This window comes from Prionailurus viverrinus, chromosome A2, assembly GCF_022837055.1.
Source record: "Prionailurus viverrinus isolate Anna chromosome A2, UM_Priviv_1.0, whole genome shotgun sequence".
NCBI lineage: Eukaryota > Metazoa > Chordata > Mammalia > Carnivora > Felidae > Prionailurus > Prionailurus viverrinus.
The window spans coordinates 115065621-115087849 of record NC_062562.1 but is presented as its reverse complement, the minus strand read 5'-3'; the positions used below and the strand labels follow the sequence as shown (position 1 = coordinate 115087849).

Genomic DNA, 22229 nt, shown 5'->3' with positions numbered 1-22229 from the left:
CTCCCTTTCTCTTTCTGTCTCCTGTCACTTGTCACTGCCATTACCTGCTGATTCTAGCCAGGGTTTCTTTGCTTCCCATCTCTAAGCACTGACAAACCACACAGAGCTTCTCTCTTCCTCTCCTGTACACTGATTGCTTTTCATAATAATGGGAAACTGTACAAGTATTACAGTAGATTCTTTTCTTTATTCTCCCTTGCCCTGTTTCATTATCTGTTTTGATTTGATGTGTGAGAACTTTGTCCTCACTGGGTTGCACTAACCTGTATTTACACACGTAAAATCAGAATTTGTCTTATTTCATAAAAATACATTTGCTAGGCAAAGAGAGTCTGGTATTTCTGGGCATTTTGGCATAGAGCTGGGGAGGGAACATAGTGGTGAGGAATGAGAGGAAGTGGTGAGGAAGGAGAGTGGTTAGGTGTTACCATTCCCTCTTTCTTCTTTTTTTTCTTTTTTTCCTTTTTTTTTAAATTTAATTTTACCCTTCCCTCTTTCTAAGCTCTTCCACTGTTGGCCTGTTACTACCAGACCTGCTCCTAAGACCTTTCTCTGTGCCATGTCAGATGCAGGTGCCTGATGGTATAGGAGGTGGTGGGGGGATGGGGCCGATTAGCATGAAAGGAAGAGTATTTCTGAATTCTAGAGCTTTCAGTAGGCAGTGGGGTAATCCCTGGTTTGGACTCTAAGAAGAGTAGGACCAGGTCTGAGTTATAGAAAGATAATCCCAGTATCTATAGCAGATTGGGCACAAGAGGAGAAGCCAGAGACAAAAAAGTTGGCTAGAAGATAAGAAAAGTTTGTGCAAGAGAAGTAGAGGGCTTCTACTTCCCTTGTCAGTGAGGCTTAACAGGGGGGAACTGAAGGAAACAGAGGGAATGGCCACAGAGTGAGCATGGAGCTGAGTCGTGAGAGGTACTTGTAGAACCAGTGAAGGCAAGAGGCAATAGAAGCACAATGGAAGTTATGTTGACTTCAAGGAGCCTGTAAGATCCCTAAGTGGGTGAAAATAAGGTTCCTGGAATTGCTTCCCACTGCCCCTTGGAAGGCAGATGATAAAAAAAGGTGAGCTCACAGGAGGTACAGCGGCTGGAGAAAGACTTGGGAGCTCTGGTCACAAATTGTGGTGTTGTGGTGATAACAATGGGATTAGGGCTGCAGGACAGTTCCTGGGAGGTCATCTATCTGTCTTTCTTACACATATTTCCCACACATATTTCTTAAACAATTTTTGTCGGGGGCCCCCAGGTGGCTCAGTTAGTTAAGTGACTTTTGGTCACAGCTCAGGTCATGATCTCATGGTTTGTGAGTTTAAGTCCCGCATCGGGCTCTGCCCTGACAATGCAGAGCCTGTTTTGGGTTCTCTGTCTCCCTCTCTCTCTCTCTCTCTCTCTCTCTGCCTCTCTCTCTTTCTTTCTCAAAAATAAATAAACAGACATTAAGAAACAAACAAACAAACCTCATTTGCCAAGGTATGTTTTGTGCTGGAAGAATGACGATAGGTAGTTCTGCTCCTGAACAGGGACTCGATTATTTGTCAATAAGCCGGCAATGGCTCGGCCATTACTCATGAAACAGCCATTATCAGTCACACACATAAGAACTTGCCTTGGAATTTTGAGTTCCTTTCAGCAGTTTGTTGAAAACACCTTCATGACGGAATCTGTGCTGGTGCAAAATACCTCATGCCTGTGAACTAATCATTGAGCTATGTGCTGGGGTCTGAGAAACGTGAGCTGGCATGACCAGCCCCTGCTTCACTGCAGGTGTAGACAGGTGCCGAAGCCCTTGCTTGGTGCTCTTGTGCCCAGTGCGGTTGGCTCTTAATTTCCTGTCACATATGTTCAGTCACCTCAGCGTAATCATAGAAACCTGGTTTGTTGGCTTAGGTTATAAAGGGTTACGAGTCTCTTCTCAGTATAACTTCGTGTATGTGGAAACCTTGTGAATAGATCATTTTAATAATGGAGTTCATTGTTCCAGGTATTCATTATCAGGGTAACTTGCTTTTTTGGGAGTAAGGGAAGTTAGAATGCTCAGTTCCCACTGTTTTTAGTAGGCAGGTTATTAGCTAACATTTCAAACACTTTGCAGCACAGGTAATTAAGTTACTTGACAACATCAACACCGCTTCGTACCTGTATCATGCAGTTCTTGTAAAGGTGGTAGTTTTTCATTCACTGCTCTGATTTAGAGGGTTGTTTTTTGTTTTTTTTTTTTTCCTGTAAAAGGTTTAAAAAACGTAGAAACAGGAAGCCAATGCCAGAATTGATCCGACTCGCTTTTCCCTTCTTAAAGAGCTTCTCCTTAGCCCTCCTGCCCTGCGAGGCAAGTGCTTAGGCTGGCCCACTGCAGTTTTCAAGATTGAAATCAATCATTGGATTGCCATTCTGATAACACTGCCCTGCAGGGCAATTACCACCAATCCCTCCAAATCCACAGAACGTGGTGAAAGGGATTGCTGTGGAAATAGATCTGGGAGACGATTACATATATTCAGTTGGCATTAATTTTTTTCTTTGACCAAACAGGAAGAAAAAATTTCATTTTATAAAGTTTGCTTTAGGTAGGTAATTTTAGTACACCTGAAACTGGCATAATATTGTGTCAAATATACTTCAATTAAAAAAGGAGTAGGTAATTTTATATGTTAGTATATACATTTATGTGGTGAAAATGTTTTCACAAATTACCTTGCAAAGGTGATTTTCCTAAACAAACTGATCTTATACTATATCATATGTTGTATGTCTCTTTAGTTATTTACATATGCATATTTTTCTTGGCTTCTCAACTGGGCTTCGGTATATTAAAAAGGAGTGCCGTACTTCTGCTGCTCTTGTATTCCACATAATTCCTGTCATAGTATTATGTCTGTAATAGACCATTTCAAAACAAATCTGTTTTGGGTGAAACTCAAATGTAGTGGGAAATGCATGTTTCAGATTTTCAAAATCTGGATTTAGACTAGGAGGGAACTTCAGTACCTAACCACCTCCCATTCACATCTGCATATGCTTCGTGCATGCCCACATTTGTAAATCTATCATGTCAAGACTATTCTGTGATATCATTAGGAAACACAGACTCTATCCTCGGGGTTTAATTGGTATATTATAAAGAGGTTCTTGCTAATTGAGTTTGAAGGAACAGTTGGGCTGCAACAGAGTTGTGTCCCCGGGCATTATTGACACCACGTTATTTGCATGGGTACTTTCACTAATGTATTATACAATAATGTCCTTATTTGTCATGTGTTCTCCATAACTTGGTAGATAAATTTGAGCTAAGAGTAAACTGTTCTTGGTTTTTCACAGGTCTCATCAGAAAATTGAAGACTCAGAAGAAAGCAGTGATGAAATTCTTGCTCGTCTAACGTCTGCGGTAAGGCCTTGCAGTTTCCCTGCCTAAGGGTGCAGAAAATAACGAGGGCCAGGGTCTTCAAAGGGAGGCAGTTTGGGTAGCAGTGCAGAAAGACACTTGCTCTGTGGTTGCACATCGATGTGGGAGGCCCACATCAAGGCAAAAGGAGACATGACTTTGACTTGCTACCCTCAATGCAACTTCTCCAGCAAGATCATACATATTCCTAGTGGAAAGTTCCTGGAACCTTAGTGGAGGCGTGATAGTTGATTTTTAAAATATAGTATGACTTAACCTAGGGAATGTTGTGACCTGTTGCACAAAGGAGAAAAGATGACAGGTTTCATTAGAAAAAAAAAAAAAAAAAGAATTGCCTCAACCAACAAAAGGTTGGTTTCTAATGTACTAGGTTGCAACATTTTCATTGTTCTCTAAAGCCACTAATCAGAGTGGGTAATTGCCTTGTTAGTTGAAGAAAAGGTCATGCATGCCCTTCTTAACACAAAAAGCAAGCTGTGGTTGCTGACCACTGAGTCCTAGTTTTTGACAGGCTCTAGTAATCCTATCTGTTAAAGTCTTTATCCATTGGTTTGGCTTTCTGGAAATTTTTCTAGCCTTCCCAAAGATTCTCTAGTTGTGCTTTAATTGCATTATTGAAATGGTAATTGCCGAAAATTATGCTGGATTATGTACATGGATGAAACTGATCTTTCACAGAGTTTTATACACCAGGCCTTAGCATCTATGCACACAGCTTGCAAGTTGAAAGTTGCCTTTCCTACTGTTCTGGAATATAGCTTAAAAAAGTAGTTTTTGACTAAATACAGTGATTGGTAGTGTAAAAACTTCATGTGAAATGGAATCTTGAAGCATGTTAAAAAGATTTAACATAACCTTTGCCATTTTTTATTTAAAATTTCTTTATTGAGGTATAATTGACAGACAATGTTACATTAGTTTCAGGTGTATAACCTAATGATTTGATATTTGTATACATATATTGAAAAATGATCACCACAATAAGTCTAGTTAACATCCATCACCATCTATAGTGACAGAATTTTTTTTTGTGTGTTGTGGACTTTTAAGATTTGCTCTCTTAGCAACTGTTCATATATCCAGTAGTCACCATGCTGTATAGTACATCCCATGACATATTTATTTTATAACTGGAAGTTTGTACCTTTTTGTTTTTTAAGTTTATTTTGAGAGAGAGCATGAGCAGGGGTAGGACAGAGAGAGAGGGAGAGAGAGAATCCCAAGCAGGCTCTGCCTTGTCAACGCAGAGCCTGATGTGGGGCGCAAACTCACAAACCACAAGATCATGGCCTGAGCTAAAACCAAGTGTCAGATGCTTAAGTGGCTGAGCCATCCAGGTGCCCTGGAAATTTGTACCTTTTGACTCCCTTCACCTGTTGTTCCCACCCCCTAATTTCTCACCTCTAGCAACCACCAATCTGTTCTATGTATCTATGAGCTTGTTTCTTTTTTTTTTTTTTTTTTTTTAAATTTTTTTTTTTCAACGTTTATTTATTTTTGGGACAGAGAGAGACAGAGCATGAACGGGGGAGGGGCAGAGAGAGAGGGAGACACAGAATCGGAAACAGGCTCCAGGCTCTGAGCCATCAGCCCAGAGCCCGACGCGGGGCTCGAACTCACGGACCGCGAGATCGTGACCTGGCTGAAGTCGGACGCTTAACCGACTGCGCCACCCAGGCACCCATATGAGCTTGTTTCTTGTTGTTGCTGTTACTGTTTTTCAATTACACGTATATGTGAGATCCCATGCTATTTCTCTTTATCTGATTGATTTCACTTAGTAAAATGCTTCAAGTTCCATCCGTGTTGTCACGGATGGCAAGATCTCATTCTTTTTTATGGCAAAGCAGTATTCCATCGCATGTAGATACCACATCTATTTTAGCCATTCATCCATCAGTGGGCACATAAGTTATTTCCATATCTTGGCTATTGTAAATAATGCTGCAGTGAACTTAGGGGTGCACATATCTTTTAGTGTTTTTGTGTTCTCTGGATAAATACCCAGAAATGGAATTGTTGGATCATATGGTAGTTCTATTTTTAATCTTTTGAGGTACCTCCATACTGTTTTCCAAAGTGGCTATGCCAATTTACATTTCCGTGAGCAGTGCACAACAGTGCCCTATTCTCTATATCCTCTCAACATTTGTTATTTCTTGGTTGTTGTTTTTTTTTTTTTTTTTTGATGATAGCTGTTCTGAGAGGTATGAGGTAATATCTCACTGTGGTTTTGATTTGCATTTCCCTGACGATTAGTGATGTTGAGCATCTTTTCAATTAACTGTTGACCATCTGTTTGTCTTACTATTCAGGTCTTCTGCCCACTTTTAGTTGGATTGTTTGGTTTTTTGCTGTTGAGATGTATGAGTTCTTAATATATTTTGGTAGATATGTGACTTATAAATATTTATCAGATATATGACTGTAAATATTTTCTCGTATTCAGTAAGTTGCCTTTTCATTTTGTTGGTTTCCCTTTGCTATGCAGAAGGTTTTTAATTTAACAGTTCCACTTAATGATTTTTGCTTTTGTTGCTTTTGCTTTTGGTATTATATCCAAAAAATCATTGCCAATACCAATGTCAAGGGAGTTACTGCCTATATTTTCTTCTAGGAATTTTATGGTGTTTCAGGCCTTACAGTCAAGTCTTTAATCTGTTTTGAATTGAATTTTGTGTATGATGTAAGAAAGTGATCTAGTTTCTTTTGCATGCAGCTGTCTAGTATTTCCAGCACCATTTATTGAGGAGATCATCCTTTCTTCATTGTATATTCTTTGTTGTACATTAATTGACCATATATGGATTGGTTTATTTAAGCTCTTTATTCTCTTCATTTGATCTGTGTGTCTGTTTTTATGCCAGTACCATAGTGTTTTGATTACTATAGCTTTGTCAATAGTTTGAAAGCAGGGAGCATGATGACTCGAGGTTTGTTCTTCTTTCTCAAGATTGCTTTGGCTTTTTAGGGTCTTCTGTGGTCCCATAGAAATTTCAGAATTGTTTGTTCTTATTTCTGTGAAAAATAGCATTGGAATTCTGACAGGGATTACACTGAATCTGTAGATTATGCAGTTTAAAATATTGACCAAAGAGGAGTGCCTGTTGTGTGCAAAATCATTATAGCCATCTGTTTAAAAAGCACTCACTATGGACCAGATACTGTGTCAAACATTGTGTTTGTTTGTACATACACATACATACACATTCTGTTCAACTTCACAACAACCCTATGAAATAGGTGGCATTATCCCTGTTGTATAGATAGGAAAGCTTGTAGAGGTTAAGTAACTTGCCCAAGGTCACTCACTTAAAAAGGAGCAAAGCCAGGATCTAAAGTTGGAATTTTCTACTTCCTAGTTATGTTTTCTTAACTACTATGCCTCATTTTCTTGGTAATGTAATATATTATTGGGATAGTTGCAGAAGCAGCAAAGATACATGAGATGTTTCCTACAGCCATACCAGGAAGACAAACAGAGTTAAGGTACAAAGCAGTTGGCATTTGAGTACTGAATAGAGTGGTGGATAGATAGTAGATTCAAGAACAGTAACAGAAAGCTTCATTGAAGAGACTTGAACTACCATTGAAGACAGTCAGGGTTTGAACATGTAGTAATTAGGAAGATGTATACTCTAGCAGTGGGGTTTATTGTGTGCAGGTGGAGGGATCAGAAAGTAGAAAGGGAGAATACTGAGACGCCAACTGGCTGGAGAAGAAAGTCCCAGCTAAGAAAAGTGAAAGACATTTTGAACAACAGATTAGCATTATGGAATAGACATTTAAGAAAAAAGAAAGATGACAGACACCTGTCTCAGTTGATAGAACATGAGACTCTTGATCTCAAAATTGTGAGATCAAGCCCCCAGGTTGGGTGTAGAGCTTACTTTAAAAAAAAAAAAGAAAAGAGATGAGTTGAAGAGGGGAGACTGAAAGGCTGACAAAAACCTACTTTATTGTGGTATTTGTGGGAACCTAAAGAAAAATGAGTTCAAAAGTGACCACAGAGAATTTTTAAAAAATCAGTAGGACTAGGTGAAGGTGGAAGAGGAGTCAGAATGAATGGAAAAGTGATGATAATCATAGGAAATTGAGTAAAATACTTGGAAGGAAACAGAGTTTGGACATACTGAGTTTGAGGACATAGAAACATAAAATATATAAATATTCGAGAAATACCTGGACATGTGAATCTGGAGCTTAGAGAGGTTGGGGCTGAAGTTACAAGAACCAGTCACAGAAAGGTTGTCATTTGAAGAGCAGGGTGGGAGGTAGGGTCTTGGGGAGCATCCACGGTAAGTAGGAAGATGAGAGGACCATGAGAGAGAAATAACTGAATGGTTTATACCATGAAACTAAAATTCAAGGATGCCACTCAGGGGTGCCTTGGTGGCTCAGTCGGTTAAGTCTCCCACTTCAACCCAGGTCATGATCTGAGTTTGAGCCCCACATTGGGCTCTGTGCTGACAGCTTGGAGCCTGGAGCCCGCTTCAGATTCTGTGTCTCCATCTCTCTTTGCCCCTCCCCGCTTGTGTTCTGTCTGTCTCCCACTCAAAAATAAATAAACATCAAAAAAATTTTTTTAAAAAAGAGAGCCTCTGAAAAGGTGGAATAGACAGCAAAGCATTTGCTAAATATTTGGTGTAAGTGATCTTACTCGAATAATCTCCAAGCTAAAAGATTGAATGGATTGAGGTAAGGTATAGGTGTAGTGGTAATTAGCGATGAGAATAAAGGACAGAGAAGAAAATTTCATCTCTTTAAATCCATGGGTAATTGGTCTAGGATAGTGAAAATATCATTGAACTGAAATTGAGAACCTTGATTCTTAATTCTTCCAACAATGTGTCATTGGTTAAGTGGTTGGACTGGACCATATCTAAGTTCTAAAAGTCCTCCATGCATTGCATAAGCCTTTATGAAGGAACCATTGTGCCTCATGTCTTCACAATGTAGTCATTCCTATTGTCAGTGGTATCAAAACTTTGTTACATAGGTGCAGACACCATGTAGGAAGGAGAATATTTATGCACATCAGTTCTCATCCACCATAACCCCCAACACATTAAAGAGCAAAAGTGACACGCAATGTGGAATTGTTAATATGCTCTTCAAGGGTTTGTGTCTGGGGGTATTACAAAGGGGGTGGTAATCTCCAGCAGTACAATTTTCTGTGCTGTTTTATTCTCTTGTTATCAAACTTGAGAGCTTTGTATATGTGGTCTTATAAGAAATCGTTCATTTCTTTAACCCCAGTAGTTTATTATTCCACCTTCGGTTCATCAAGGGAAAGGTCCCGTCCTCTAAAAAAAACATACCTACCCTGATATTCTACCCTGGAAGAAAATCTCACAAGTCAGTTTTTATATTAAAGGAACATAAGAAGACTGCATATATATATATAAAATTGTCATGATGACTCAGATTTACAGTTGTTAAATTTACATAAACATGAATGATAAAAATGTTCTAGCCATGTTTCTGGTGATTTTCAGGAAAGAGCTACTCTCCCAAGTACCTAACATCCCAAAACCTTAACAGTAAGACTCTGTAAGAGGTTTTCAGTTGAGGGGAAAAGAACATGGCTCGAGTAGACTCCTTGCATTATAGAATGTCTCCAGAAACACTCTGGGCATTATTATCGGGAAAGAGTTTCCCTGTTTGTAACATATGGTTTCTGCCTCAGCACCTTAGCTGCTTTTCTGATATCTTCTGACCCTACAAACTTTGATAACTTGAAAACCTTTTCTTCTCATTTACTGTGAGTCTCTGTTGGTTTGATAAAGCTGAACAACTAAAAAGAGCCCTTGAATTACAACCTACCTGCTCCTATCCTTGAAGTTCTCAGCATTATGTTATTTTATTTTATTTTTAAACGTGAATTCTAACAGTGTTCATGACAAAAGCATTCAGAATTGATGATACAGCTTTTATGTTTTTGTTACAATCCAGGGTAAACTAAATGTAGGGGAGAATTTATAGTGAATTAAGTATGGGTGTGAAAGCCATAGTTCTTAGGATGTAAATTTATGAAGTAGGCTAAATTTTGAGAAGAACCAAGAGTACTTGGAAACGTTCAAAGACAGGAAATGGAAACATGAGCATCCTTGAGTAAGAGATAAAGCTGATTCTAGGCTTCTATCTCTTACTTAAGACCAACATCCAAAACAAACCCTACTAGGCTGTTCCTCTTTCTTTAGAATAATTTTCATGATGGAAATTGTAGAGATAAGAAAACACAAATTAAGTGAAATTTGTGATTTTTGTTCACACAGTCTAATTGTCAAGCCACTGAAGTAATGCAAGTTAGGCTAGGTTGTGAATTATGTATATTAGATGCCTGTTTGTTGGTATGGTCACATTAGTGGCGCTTACAAAAGGAGAGGGGGCATGTGGTGTGGTACTCTGTGCTGCTTGGTCCTGAAGTCAGCCGTCACTTAGATGGTGAAAAAGAACAGGGTTGAGTGTCTGCAATAAAACATTAACCTGGTAGTGGTAGTGATGGAGGGTTTGTGGCCATGTCTTGAGAGATGAATTAAAATTACAAATCAAGTGTTGCAAGTTTAGGAAGAGAGATCAAAGAGGAGAAGGACAAAATCTAAAACTCTGGGACCGTTAACTAGACACTCTTACTACCTTGTATTCCTTCTCAGAACTGATTTAGTTTATCATTCTTACCAGTTTAGATGGTTTCTCTTTATGTTTCTACTCTATCCATTTGTTCATTTTCTTCAGTTCATCCAACTTTGTCCTAAAAGCTCTGCATATCATGCTTTTTTTTTTGGAGAGGAGAGAGAATGAGCATATGTGCATGAGTAGGGGAGGGACAGAGGGAGAGAGAATCTTAAGCAGGCTCCCTGACATGGTGCTCAATCTCACAACAGTGAGATCATGACCTCAGCTAAAATCAAGAGTTGAGGCCTTTAAGCACTGACCTACCCAGGCACCCCTACATATGATGCTTTTAATGGAATTTCTAAATTCCTTCTCATAGGGTCTTCAGGTACAGTATAATTCTCTGAGAAATACCACTGAGCTGAAAAAAAAAAAAATCTCACCAACCAAACCCAAATTATAAATGGAGTGTCTGCTAAAAGTTCTAGAAGACCTTGAAGCAAATGAAGCGCCCCCCCCCCACCCCCCGCCCTCCAAGCAAAAATTCATGCTAGGATATATAATGTTGGGTGAAAGTTTAGAGAAAAAGAAACCTGCTATGAACTTTCTTTTTACAGGAACAAAAAACATGGTTTTAACTGACTGCTTGTCACTGTCACGAAAACATTTTTCCCTGCTCAGTGTCCAGAAGTTGTGACTTAACGCCATCAGTTTTCACATCACCTGTGAACTTGTTCTCACATGATTTCTAGCATTCTTTGTAGTTTAAATCTTGTTTTCACTTTTTCTCCATTTTGGATCCTGCTTTCTAGGTAGAACAGACCTAGTTGAGTCTCATTCACTAAGACCTGCACCTAACTTAGGCCTTTGTCTGATTCTTCTCCCAGTTTGTCTTTTCCTGAGAGTTCTTGGGAAATACTTGTTATGGAGGTACAAGGAACTGGGTCTTAATGAACAGGCAGTTGTCCTGTATCATCAAGTACACAATGGAACTCAAGGATGCAAGCTTTTCAAGATGGTCTGCTGGCTCTTTCCTTCCTTTGCTGTTGCCTATTCTTATGTTCTACTTTTGCACATTTGGATCTCCTCTCCTTTGCCATGTCCAGTCTTTCAACCTGAAGCGTCAGTCTTTTTCTATAAGGATGTGCCTTTCACAGGCTTTGGGAAGCACGTGATGTGGTTAGGATTCCTTCTGTTCATACTTGAATCTGCACGTTGGGTTTGGTACATTGGAGAAATTCCCTTTTAAACAGTAGTGTCTGAAGATAACAGTGACAACTTTTTCAACTGGAAACTTTAAAAATGGTACCAGTTGAGGGAGCAGAAGTAGCACGGGATCTGGGTTTTGAGGAGTCTTTAGAAACTTGAATTTTGGAGATCTACTTAAGAGACTGTTGCCAAGTTAACAAGGTTTGGGAATAATCTTAGGCTAGTGAGAGTGGGGAGATTAAGTCACATTTAATACATGATAAGCACAATCCAGTGATGATTTTTACCATATTTAGAAATAGATTTTTTTAAACACTCAAATGCTAGCTTCCATTCACCCTTTTTTTCCTGGCTATCTGCCTCTTCCTTTCTGGGGAATGGAGAAATGGAGTGTAGTTAATCTCCCTTTTCTTAGTCCATCAGGGACTTGAGCGGGCATGTTTGCTCAGAGAATAAAAAGTAAGTTAATCCCCCCGGGAATGACTAACGTTCTGTCTGGCTGCTACAGGATCATGAACATCTTGTTACCTTATATTTCTTATCTGTAGGGAACATAAAATTCCTATTTGGAATCATTACCTTGGCTCCAATGTTTCCAGGGGTTTAAGAGTTACCGTGTGATTTGGGGAAAAGCCAAGTAGATTGAATTTTGAGAAAAAGTGTCAAATGAGGCCCTAGAAGGCAGACCTGATTTCAAATAACATCAAAAAGGCACCAGAGGAATTACAGCACATATCTGGCATGGTATTTTCATTGTTCTTGTCATTTACAAGAAGCCGAGGGACTTGTTAGTACCTTCCCTCACTGTTCTTTAGAACTACCCTCATCAGCTAGAGTGTCCAAAGGGCCTTGGGCTGTGGATGGTAGGTCTCTTGGATCACTTGGACACCTAGTAAAGCTCCTTCCGTTTTCCTCAGGTAGGATCTCAGTGACATTTCACTAACCCATGACTGTCAATATTTTTTTAAGATTTTTTTTAAAGTTTATTTATTCACTTTGGGAGAGACAGCACATGTGGGGGAGGGGCAGAGAGAGAGAAGGAGAGAGGATCCCAGGCAGGCTTTGCACCGTCACTGCAAAGCCTGATGCGGGGCTTGAACTCACCAACAGTGAGATCATGACCTGAAGTGATGACGGACTCTTAAGCGACTGACCACCCAGGTGCCCCCATGACTCAATATTTGAACAGATAGCCAAATGATAGATTCCTATCCTATGTCAATAAAAAATGCTTATGTGTTTTATATCTATTGCATATCAGAATGGTTTCCTTCATCCTGGGAATAAATCCCTAAATGCCACATGTACACACACACACACACACACACACACACACACACACCAACTTTTAACGTTAATTACTAAGTTATCTCTGTTTCCAAAGAAACCATCTGTGCATACTCAGATTATATGGTACTCTCATTTAACACTAGCCTTGAGAATTTGGTTTTGATAAGCAGCATAATACATGCTGTTTCACCTATCGAAATGATGCCAGTGAGGGAACATTGATTTAAAAGCATTTGTTCAGAAAGTGTGAGTGTATAGAACCCATTCAAGAATAAAAGAGGTCTCAACAAATCCCCGTGAATAGGAGTAAAGTGTGTGTGTTTGTATGTGTGTGCATGTGTGTATTCATGTATATTATGGTATTGGGGTATCTCTTGCCAAGATGAATGAAATCATTTTGATATGTAAAACACACAGAAGACATTTTTAATTGACAAGGAATAGAAATACACTATTCAGCTATCGATATGTATATTGACACTCGTGTTTGTAAAGTGTTGCTGTGAAAACTTATCTGAGGGAAGCTGAAAGAGTTTTAAAAGAATGATCCATGAACATTTCGTCTTGGACTGCAACTTCATGCATTTGTTTAAAATAGAACTTCTTATAGCTGCTTACATGAAATGTAGTTTTGCATCCTTAAGGCAATGTAATAGCTTCTTATAATATGTCCATACATGCAGCAGGACCAGGAGACATATAAAAAAATGAAAATTACTTGAGTTTTTGGTGGTGATGGAATAAGGTAGATTTTAACTTAATTTCTGTTATATTGTTGTAGAACTTAGTATATAATGAAAGTTTATGTGAATACTGGGTAGAAATCACATGAGTTCCACTCTTATGTTTGTAAGTGTCAAAATGATGGTAAAGCCGGTAGTGAGCTGTCATTACTGTGGGTTATGTTTGCAGTTCTTTTTATTTATCTGACACTTGGATTGTTTGGTTTGAACATAAAGACTTCGCAATTGAAAGTAATTTCAGAATAGAAAACATTTCTGTAATGAAACTACTCACTAGTAACTCATTATTAACTTAAGTGTTTATTACTTCCTAGGTTATTTTTCTTGTGTGTATACTTTTTTATGAAAAAAAGAGAGACTCTTTTATTTTGTGATCTGTACTTTTTACAGAGTATGTTTTCAGTGCTGAAAAGCTGCTCCTATGGCATTTGTAGTGGTTCCAAAGTATCACATTCCATGGAGTTTTCATTATCTCCTATTTTTGAACATTGTGGTTATTTTCAATCTTTTGCTATTATAAACAACACAGAGATGAACTTCTTGGTGGGGGAAATTATTGAAGAAACTTTCTTGCAGATCCCATTTATTATCCTGTTGTTGATTTAAGGAAGACATCGGTAAAGGGCTAAGACTGGCTAATATTTGTTGAGTTCTTATCTTGTGCAGGCATTCTGCTAATGCTTTTTGTGCACTGTCACATTTCAATCCCCCAGAGCTGGGTGTGTTATCCTTCACATTAGAAAGATGGAACGTTTGAGATAGGAAGTATTAATTAAGAGTCCAAATGAGATTTAAAATAACAGTTCAGGGTTCAAAAAGCAATTTGCCACATTCTCTTCACTTAAAATACTTCATAGTTACTGAATAGGTCTCTGCAAATTGGGTTTGGGATTTGATTATAGAATTCTCTCCTTATTTGAACAATTTTATGAAAAGAGATCTATGAGGTTACGTTAAATAGTATTTTAATTTTTAACTTGTTCAGAATCATTAAATACTGGTAAACATGGCTGCATATGGTTTAGTAATTGAGAAATTCATTCAGACTGATTCGTAAGCTCTTCTGGTTCCATTGTGTGAACTCAGAGGCATACTCTGATTTCATAGCAGGTAAGTCATTTTCCAGAACTAGGCTCTATTAGCAAGTGATGATAAGGCCCTAAAGAGGTGTTCATGGATACTTTTTTAGAAGGCTGTGAGGATCTGTGTTACTATTCTGTAGTAGGGAGAATGGTCCCCCAAAGATGAATACACTACTGGGCATCTGCAAACATTGCATTACATGGCAAAAGATATTTTGCAGATATGAGTAAGTCTTCAGACCTGGATTGTCTGAGTGGACCCAATCTGAATCACATGAGCCCTTAAAAACAAAGAAGTTGGCTGGGCGGTAGTCAAAGAGAAATGGCAGAAGAGAAGGTAAGAAAGAATTCCAAGCACGAAAAGGATTAAGTGTGGCATTGCTAGGTGTGAGAAGTAGGATCCCATGTGCAAGGGACTCAGAAACTCAGAGCAGCCGGCCACGTTCTAGCAATGAAACAAGCACCTCAGTTTTACAGACACAAGACCTAGATGATGCCAACAACCTGAATGACCCTGGAGGCATATTGTTCCCCAGAGCCTGTGAATAAGAACACGGCTGTGCCCAAACACTGATTTAGGCCTTGTGAGTCTCTGAGGAGACAAGTGGCATAGCCTGTGGTATAGTGGTTGAGCTACACTATACCCAGACTCCTGACCTATGGAAGTGTGAGATGATAAATGGATGTCATTTTAAGCCAGTAAATAGGTGGTAGTTTGCAATGACAGAAATATAAAATAAATACACATTCCTCGTTACATACCCATAATTCCTTGATCATAAAGTAGCAGTTAATCTCTCAAAGCTAGTTAAGTTTTTGGATACCTCTGAAGTTTGGAAGCGCATTTCTAAAACTAAATTCTGTCCTTCGTACATTTATGAAATCTCCAGAATTCTGTGAAAATTTAAGTTTATTCTTTTTTTTTTTTTAATTTTTTTTTTCAACATTTATTTATTTTGGGGACAGAGAGAGACAGAGCATGAACGGGGGAGGGGCAGAGAGAGAGGGGGACACAGAATCAGAAACTGGCTCCAGGCTCTGAGCCATCAGCCCAGAGCCTGACGCGGGGCTCGAACTCCCGGACCGCGAGATCGTGACCTGGCTGAAGTCGGACGCTTAACCGACTGCGCCACCCAGGCGCCCCTAAGTTTATTCTTAATACTTGAAGAATTCTGAACATACAAGCACTTTAAACACTCTTCACAACTTTTTGATGAAACCTATCAGTCCCTTTTATGCTAGTTGCAAAGGAGCAGAAACTAGGTGGGTGGAATATAATAAAGCAGAGACAATACTGGTTGTCAAAGAGTATAATTCAGGTGGGAAGAAGGGGCTTAAACCTATGGAGTATTAAACAAATTAAGGACTAGATATTTATTTATATAATATTTATTAAGCTCAACTACATTAATTATAATAATAATATGATGGTAGCTAGCACATAGCACTCACTATGTGTCAGGCACTGTTCCAGATGCTTTGGGTGTTAACTAGTGTAATTCTAAAAACAGTCCTCTTGGGGTGCCTGGTGGCTCAGTCAGTTAAGCGGCCGACTTCAGCTCAGGTCATGATCTTGCGGTCCGTGAGTTCGAGCCCCGCGTCGGGCTCTGTGCTGACAGCTCAGAGCCTGGAGCCTGTTTCAGACTGTGTCTCCCTCTCTCTGACCCTCCCCCGTTCATGCTCTGTCTCTCTCTGTCTCAAAAATAAATAAATGTTAAAAAAAAATTAAAAACAGTCCTCTGAGGTAGAGGGCTGTTACTCCACCCTGCAAACTGGAATCCTAGAACTCTTCTCACAGTTGATGTAAAATAAATGGAGATTTCCTTCTGCCGTTTTAGGCTTTTGCATGTTGAGCTCTGAATCTTTTCTTCTAGGAAGCCCTCCCACGTTAGCAATTTTTATAGGTAGACTTTCTGATTGGAGGGAATTTTAGTTGATCTGAATTCATCCGAATACAAGTCTTTCTAATGTAATATACGTAGAGATAGGAGACCCCTAGAATTTCTGGGACCTGACTGGTGTTGACAGTTCTACTATATCTGCAGTTGAGAACCTCACCTGCAAAAAACACAGTGAGGGGTGCCTGGGTGGTTCAGTTGAGTATCCAACTCTTGATTTTGGCTCAGGTCATGACCTCACAGTTCATGGAATCGAGCCCTGTTTTGGGCTCTTCACTGACAGTGCACAGCCTGTTTGGGATTCTCTCTCTCTCTCTCTCTCCCTCTCTCTCTCTGCCCCTCCCTCGCTTGTGCATGCACACATGTACTCTCTCACTCAAAATAAATAACATTTTTTTTAAAAAGAAGAAAGAAAATACTCTGCGCTTACCAAAAAATGGAAAAAATAATGAGACATAAAAACTAAATATTTAATGAAGCAAACGTAATGTTTTATTTCATTAGTAAAACTAAAATCAGAATGTCCAACTTGTTTTCTTAAAATATATTTCATATATGTGATATTTTTATTTGTCAAGAAATTCGTATTGACCAGCAGTTAGAGCTTTGAGGAAATCTGATCAGAAGTAGTAAGAGCAGTTTTGAAAACTGAAGGAGTAGATACACATGCTTTTCTGAAAAGATGTCAGTGTTCTTAGCTTACTCTTTTCAGATTTCTTTCAACCAGTACATCTGTAGCTTCTCCTGTGATTTGCACTATGAAATTTATGAGATTTCCAGGAAATGGCCACCAACAGTTATTTTTCATCTGTTTGTTAAGACTTGTACCACTTTTATATCTGTTGGGTGGGCTAGATGACTGTGACATCACCTACTGTTGAACTCACAGATACCACTACGTGCAGGAGGCTTATGCTTACTCACTTTTGGTAGTGAGTGATTTTGAAAGGAGACATTCGTCAAACAAATTGTTGGAACAATCCTTTGGTCTGAGTGCTTGATCTTTACCTTCCCCTATAAAGCTGAACCTCATGTGGTAGACCATTTCCGCTGTGGATAGCTCTGATTATTTGGAAGTTCTTAGAGCTAAAGCATACCTTTTTGTAACTTCACTCCATTGGTCTCAGTTTTACCTTCAACCTTTGAAATATCTGAAGCTTATGATCGTGTTCCGCCTAAGTCTTCTCTTCTCTGAAGCAACTACAAACACTTCGTTTCTATTCTTGATCACAAACATATGTACTAGGGGTGGTACCAAGAGCCAGCTTCAGAATGATGAGCAAAGGAGTTCATTTCAGGTGGCTCGTAATAAACTATTGGCGACCCCCAGTTCACTAGCCTGTGATAGTGCTAGAATTGAGGTAAATGTTACTAGAGTATAGGCAGGGAGGACTTGGTGCCACTGGGGGAGGTGGGTAGCCCTCAAGAGAAGACAGTACCTAAGATGGGACCTGAAGGACAAGAAAGTCATGGTCACACAAAGTGTGGAGTTGGAGAGGCATTCCAGACAGAGAGCATCTGAAAAGGCACAGGCCCAGATTGGAGGAAGAGCATGGCTCTTTCAGAGAATTGCAAAAGTTCTGTTGTACTAGGGCCAGAGCATTTTCTTTTTTTCAAACATAGATTTTGAGAGGAGGCATGGAGACAGAGATAATACTGAGGACTAGATCAGAAGACTACTACATATTCCATATTAGACAGTGGACTCTGTCATGGTGTCGTGGGAAAGTATTTGAAGAATTTGTTTTTGCAAGAGATGTAATGTAAAATTTATATTGTAAGATGATTAGTCTTGCTGTAAAGAATGATGGGGTTTGAAGAGAGATAAATTAGGGATTAACTGAATGGAAAAGCATGGTGGGCTGAGCTAAGTCAGGGACACCTTACTTTTTGGTTTGAGACCCCGGGGGCATGGTGGTACCATTCACTGATTTGGTGTATGGGACATAGAGCAGTTTTATAGAAAATTTTATAGGAAAAAGTGGTAAGAAAGTGACTTCATATTTAGAAATGTTGAGTTTGAGCTACTTGTGGGATATTTAGGTCTAGGAGGTGAATGGATATGGGCCTGTAAGGCCCTAGAGATGCAGATCGAATTGAAGCACTGTGAGTAAATGAGATTGCCTATGGAGAATGAACAGAAAGGGAGGATCTAGAGGGATAAGGACAGATCGTGAAGGATCATCAACATGTAAAGGTAGAAGAAAAGGAGAGCCTTGAGAGAAGAGAAATCGCAGTCAGAGAGGAAAGAGAAAAACCTTAGAGTATGTGGTGTCATGAAATCACGGTGGTTAAGAAGAGAATAGGAAACAGCGTCAAATCCTGCAGAGAGGACCAGGGGAATAAAGGGTGCAGCATTCGCACATTTAGCTACAAGGAGGTGGCTATGCCCCAGTTATCCTCCTGTGGACACTGTCTACTCCTCATGAACCTAAACCGATGATACTCCACACCGAATACATTCCAGATGTTGGTCTTTCTGGATTCTATCAGATCTGGGTTTTGGTTTTTGTTTGTTTGTTTGTTTGTTTTTTTGGTGGCCTGAATGTTATCCTTCTTGTAATGTTCCTAAAAACATTGTTACTCATTCTGAGTAACCTCATTTCCGTTGTTAATTTACACCATGCTTGTGATCATCTAAAAATTGCCAGATCTTTTTAATGTGAACCTCTGTGAAAGTAGATGTATGCACATGTATCAGACTTAAATAACAGACTTAAAAACCTAAGTGAAGGACTTGATTCCAGTGCATCTTGTTGTTTTCCGGCCACTTCTCCATACATATTGGTCTCTTGAATGGTCAGTTGTTGTCTAAGTTATAATAAAATAAACAGGCGTATCTGTATATGTTCAACATAAAATTGTGTATAAAAGATTTTTTAGATATCCCTAATGGACGTGAAATAGATAAATAAGCATATTTTATCATGCCAGCATGCTTAACAAATACATCTTTGATACAGTGACAAAAATGACCAGGAAAACAACTATTTGTAAATAAACTATTAGGTGGAGAGGAGTAGTGTCTAGACAGATGTATAAATAACCTTCTTAATTTTCTAATTATTGGTTCCTAATTATTGGTTTTCTAATAACAGGTAATCACAAGATTATCCTTATGTCAGGGTTGTGGCAATATTAGCTCTTCAGAACAAAATAATGAATTTGGAAATAGGAAAACAGTCCTCTGAGGAAAGAACAAAGAAAATTGTAACTTAGTTCTTGGGAGTTCCTTCATAGGAAAAAGTCTAGCCAGCCATCAGTGCTCAGTTTGTATCTTATCTAAAAGTGTGTTAATTACTTCAAGAAGCATATTTATGTGTTTTTTTTTTCTGGAGTCCTTAACGTCCTTACTAGCTTAAGATTTTATAGTGGTTTAAAAGTGAGTATAATTGGGAATATGACAGGGGAGAAAATTGGATACTGTTTCTTCCTACATTTAATTTAGGAAATTGAGAAAATGGTTTCTGTGTTTTTAAATGTTTTTATGTATTTTTGAGGGAGAGAGACAGAGAGACAGAGCACGAGCAGGGGAGGGCAGAGAGGGAGGGAGACACAGAATCCAAAGCAGGCTCCAGGCTCTGAGCTGTCAGCACAGAGCCCATTGCGGGGCTTGAACTCACAAACCGTGAGATCATGACCTGAGTTGAAGTGGGAGGCTTAACCTACTGAGCCACCCCGGCTCCCCTCTTTTAAAAACATTTCTATCATGGTATAAAAATTTAAGTGTTTCTAAAATTAATAGATTTACTAAAAACCTTTAGGAAGTCTTTGAATTGGTGATTTATTCAAAGTTAGTTTGTAAGGACAACCCTCTGCTTTGCTAAGACCTTTGCCACAATTGATCTGTCTTTTCACAATGAGCTTCATTCTATCCAGCTTGGTTTTCAAGGGTCTTTTCCTCCATGTCTTCTCAGTTAACCTCTCCCAGAGATGCTCCCTGGCACTCAGAGTTTGCATTTGTCACTTTCTGTTGCCTCTTGAGTCTTGGCATTGTTACAAAAATAGCTTCCTTTGGATTTGGGGGCTGAAGGCACTGTTAAAGTGTAAAGGAGAAGAGAAGACACATTCTTGTTGAATTTCAGGACTATTTTGTGACCAGCCATGCTGGTTATTGAAGACCTTTAAAACAGTGCTTGGGCACCTGTGTGATCACGCAGTTAAGCAACAGACTCTCAGCTCTGGTTGTGATCTTGTGGTTCATGTGAGATCGAGCTCCATGTTGGGTTCTGTGCTGACAGCATAAAGGCTGCTTGGGATTCATTCTCTCTCTCTCGCTCTCGCTCTCGCTCTTGCTCTCGCTCTGCCCCTCCCCTGTTCATGTGTGCACATGCTGTCTCTCAAAATAAATAAACATTTAAAATGTTGCAACATGTTTCTGATGAGTAACAAGGGGAGAGGGAAAGTTTTGAGATATCTTGGTCCCTTAATTACTTTTGATGTAGATATTCACAAGAGCAAATAGACCCTAAGCTACAGATGAGTTTTGAATTATTTAGTGCTCTTGTGTATTGAGTAAACTATATTTTAATTAAAGTTTAAGGTTTTTAAAAAGTGTCCTTGCAGTTTTCCGTGTACTTGAGTAGTTTGTGTCTGTGAAACTGCTGACGTCGTAACAGAATTTTATCATTTGATTGGATTACAGCATGGTTCTATACCTAAAATACAGGAAAGGCCATGTTCCTTTACAGTGGAATTATATTAGAGGAGAATAACATAAAAAGGAAAGATGGACTGCCAGTTGAAATGACTATAAGATTAAAAGGTTGAGTCTTGGGAAAACTGAGATACCTTACTGAATCGTGATTCTCAGCCTCGGAAACAGCCTGGAATCACTAGGGACCTTTGAAACAACACTAGCAGCAAGTACTGATGCCTGGACTCTCCCCAAGAGATTCTGACTCAGCTGGGGCTCAGTATCAGTAGTTTTTTTTTTAAAGCTCCCCGGGTGATTCTAGTATGCAGTCAGGGCTGGGAACTGCTGAAGTAGATCGATGAAAAGCCAAGCTAGTTAAAGAAAGCATTTCTTAATAAAGCAGTGACTCCATAGCTGTTTGACAAGAGAAAACCTGACGGAAAAAATGAGGGAGGGAACCTTTGAGTGTACAGTTCGTAGAGGTGTATCATCTATTACTCAGTTCTGAAATATAAAAGCTCTGAAAAACAAGTTTCTCATAACTGGGTGACAAAGTCTAAACTGCACCGAACATCCTGAGGCTTTTTCTAATCTTCCGTTGCCTCATTTGTTCTGAATAATGATGCATTTCATTGCAGATATATATTCGTGCGTCTGATTTCTGATTACATGTTGCCACCCCGGACCTTGCTGAGGATGTGACATAGATAGGATCCCTTTCTGAAATGTATAAAGGTTTCAATTCTGAAGTACATCTCGCCACAAGGGCTTCAGGTCATAGTGGGGAAGCGTTACGATAGACAAGGCCAAGGTAGTATTTGTCCACTTCTATCTACTGCCTGGGCAGTGGTTTAGTGCCCACATTAAATAAAAACAATGACATGTATCAGAATGTGGCTCTTGGCTCTGCATGTGTATCTGTATTTTTTTGATGTTTATATTTGTATTTATTTACTTTGAGAGAGAGAGAGAGAGAAAGAGAGCATGAACAGGGGAGGAGCAGAGAGGGAGAGAGAGAGTCCCATGCTAATCCGTGCTGTCACACAGAGCCCGTTGCAGGGCTTGAGCTCACCAACTGTAAGATCATGAACTGAGCCAAAATCAAGAGTCTGACGCTCAACTGACTGAGCCACCCAGGTGCCCCTGCAAGTGTATTTCTTGAGCCTGATATAGGAAGAGGGTTCATTGCAGTCACAGTGAGAGAAACTAAGGTTAACTAACAACACAAGTAGATGAATTAAAAAAATAACCTTTTTCTTGTAAAAGACTCCTGGGTATAACGAACTGCCTCAAAATTTAGTGATTTAAAACTATACTTTTATTATCTCAAATAGTTCCTGGGGGTGCCTGA

At 39.2% G+C, this 22229-nt stretch overlaps 1 protein-coding gene across 5 annotated transcripts in view; it reads left to right on the top strand.

The window, feature by feature from the left end:
- The window catches only part of RAPGEF5 (Rap guanine nucleotide exchange factor 5), a 309698-nt gene that overhangs the window by 143183 nt on the left and 144286 nt on the right, over positions 1 to 22229 (top strand). For all 5 annotated transcript variants that reach the window (XM_047833993.1, XM_047833985.1, XM_047834003.1 and 2 more), the window contains one exon: positions 3318 to 3384. In XM_047833993.1, the coding sequence (XP_047689949.1) occupies positions 3318 to 3384 (67 nt within the window). The remainder of the gene's footprint in view (positions 1 to 3317; positions 3385 to 22229) is intronic.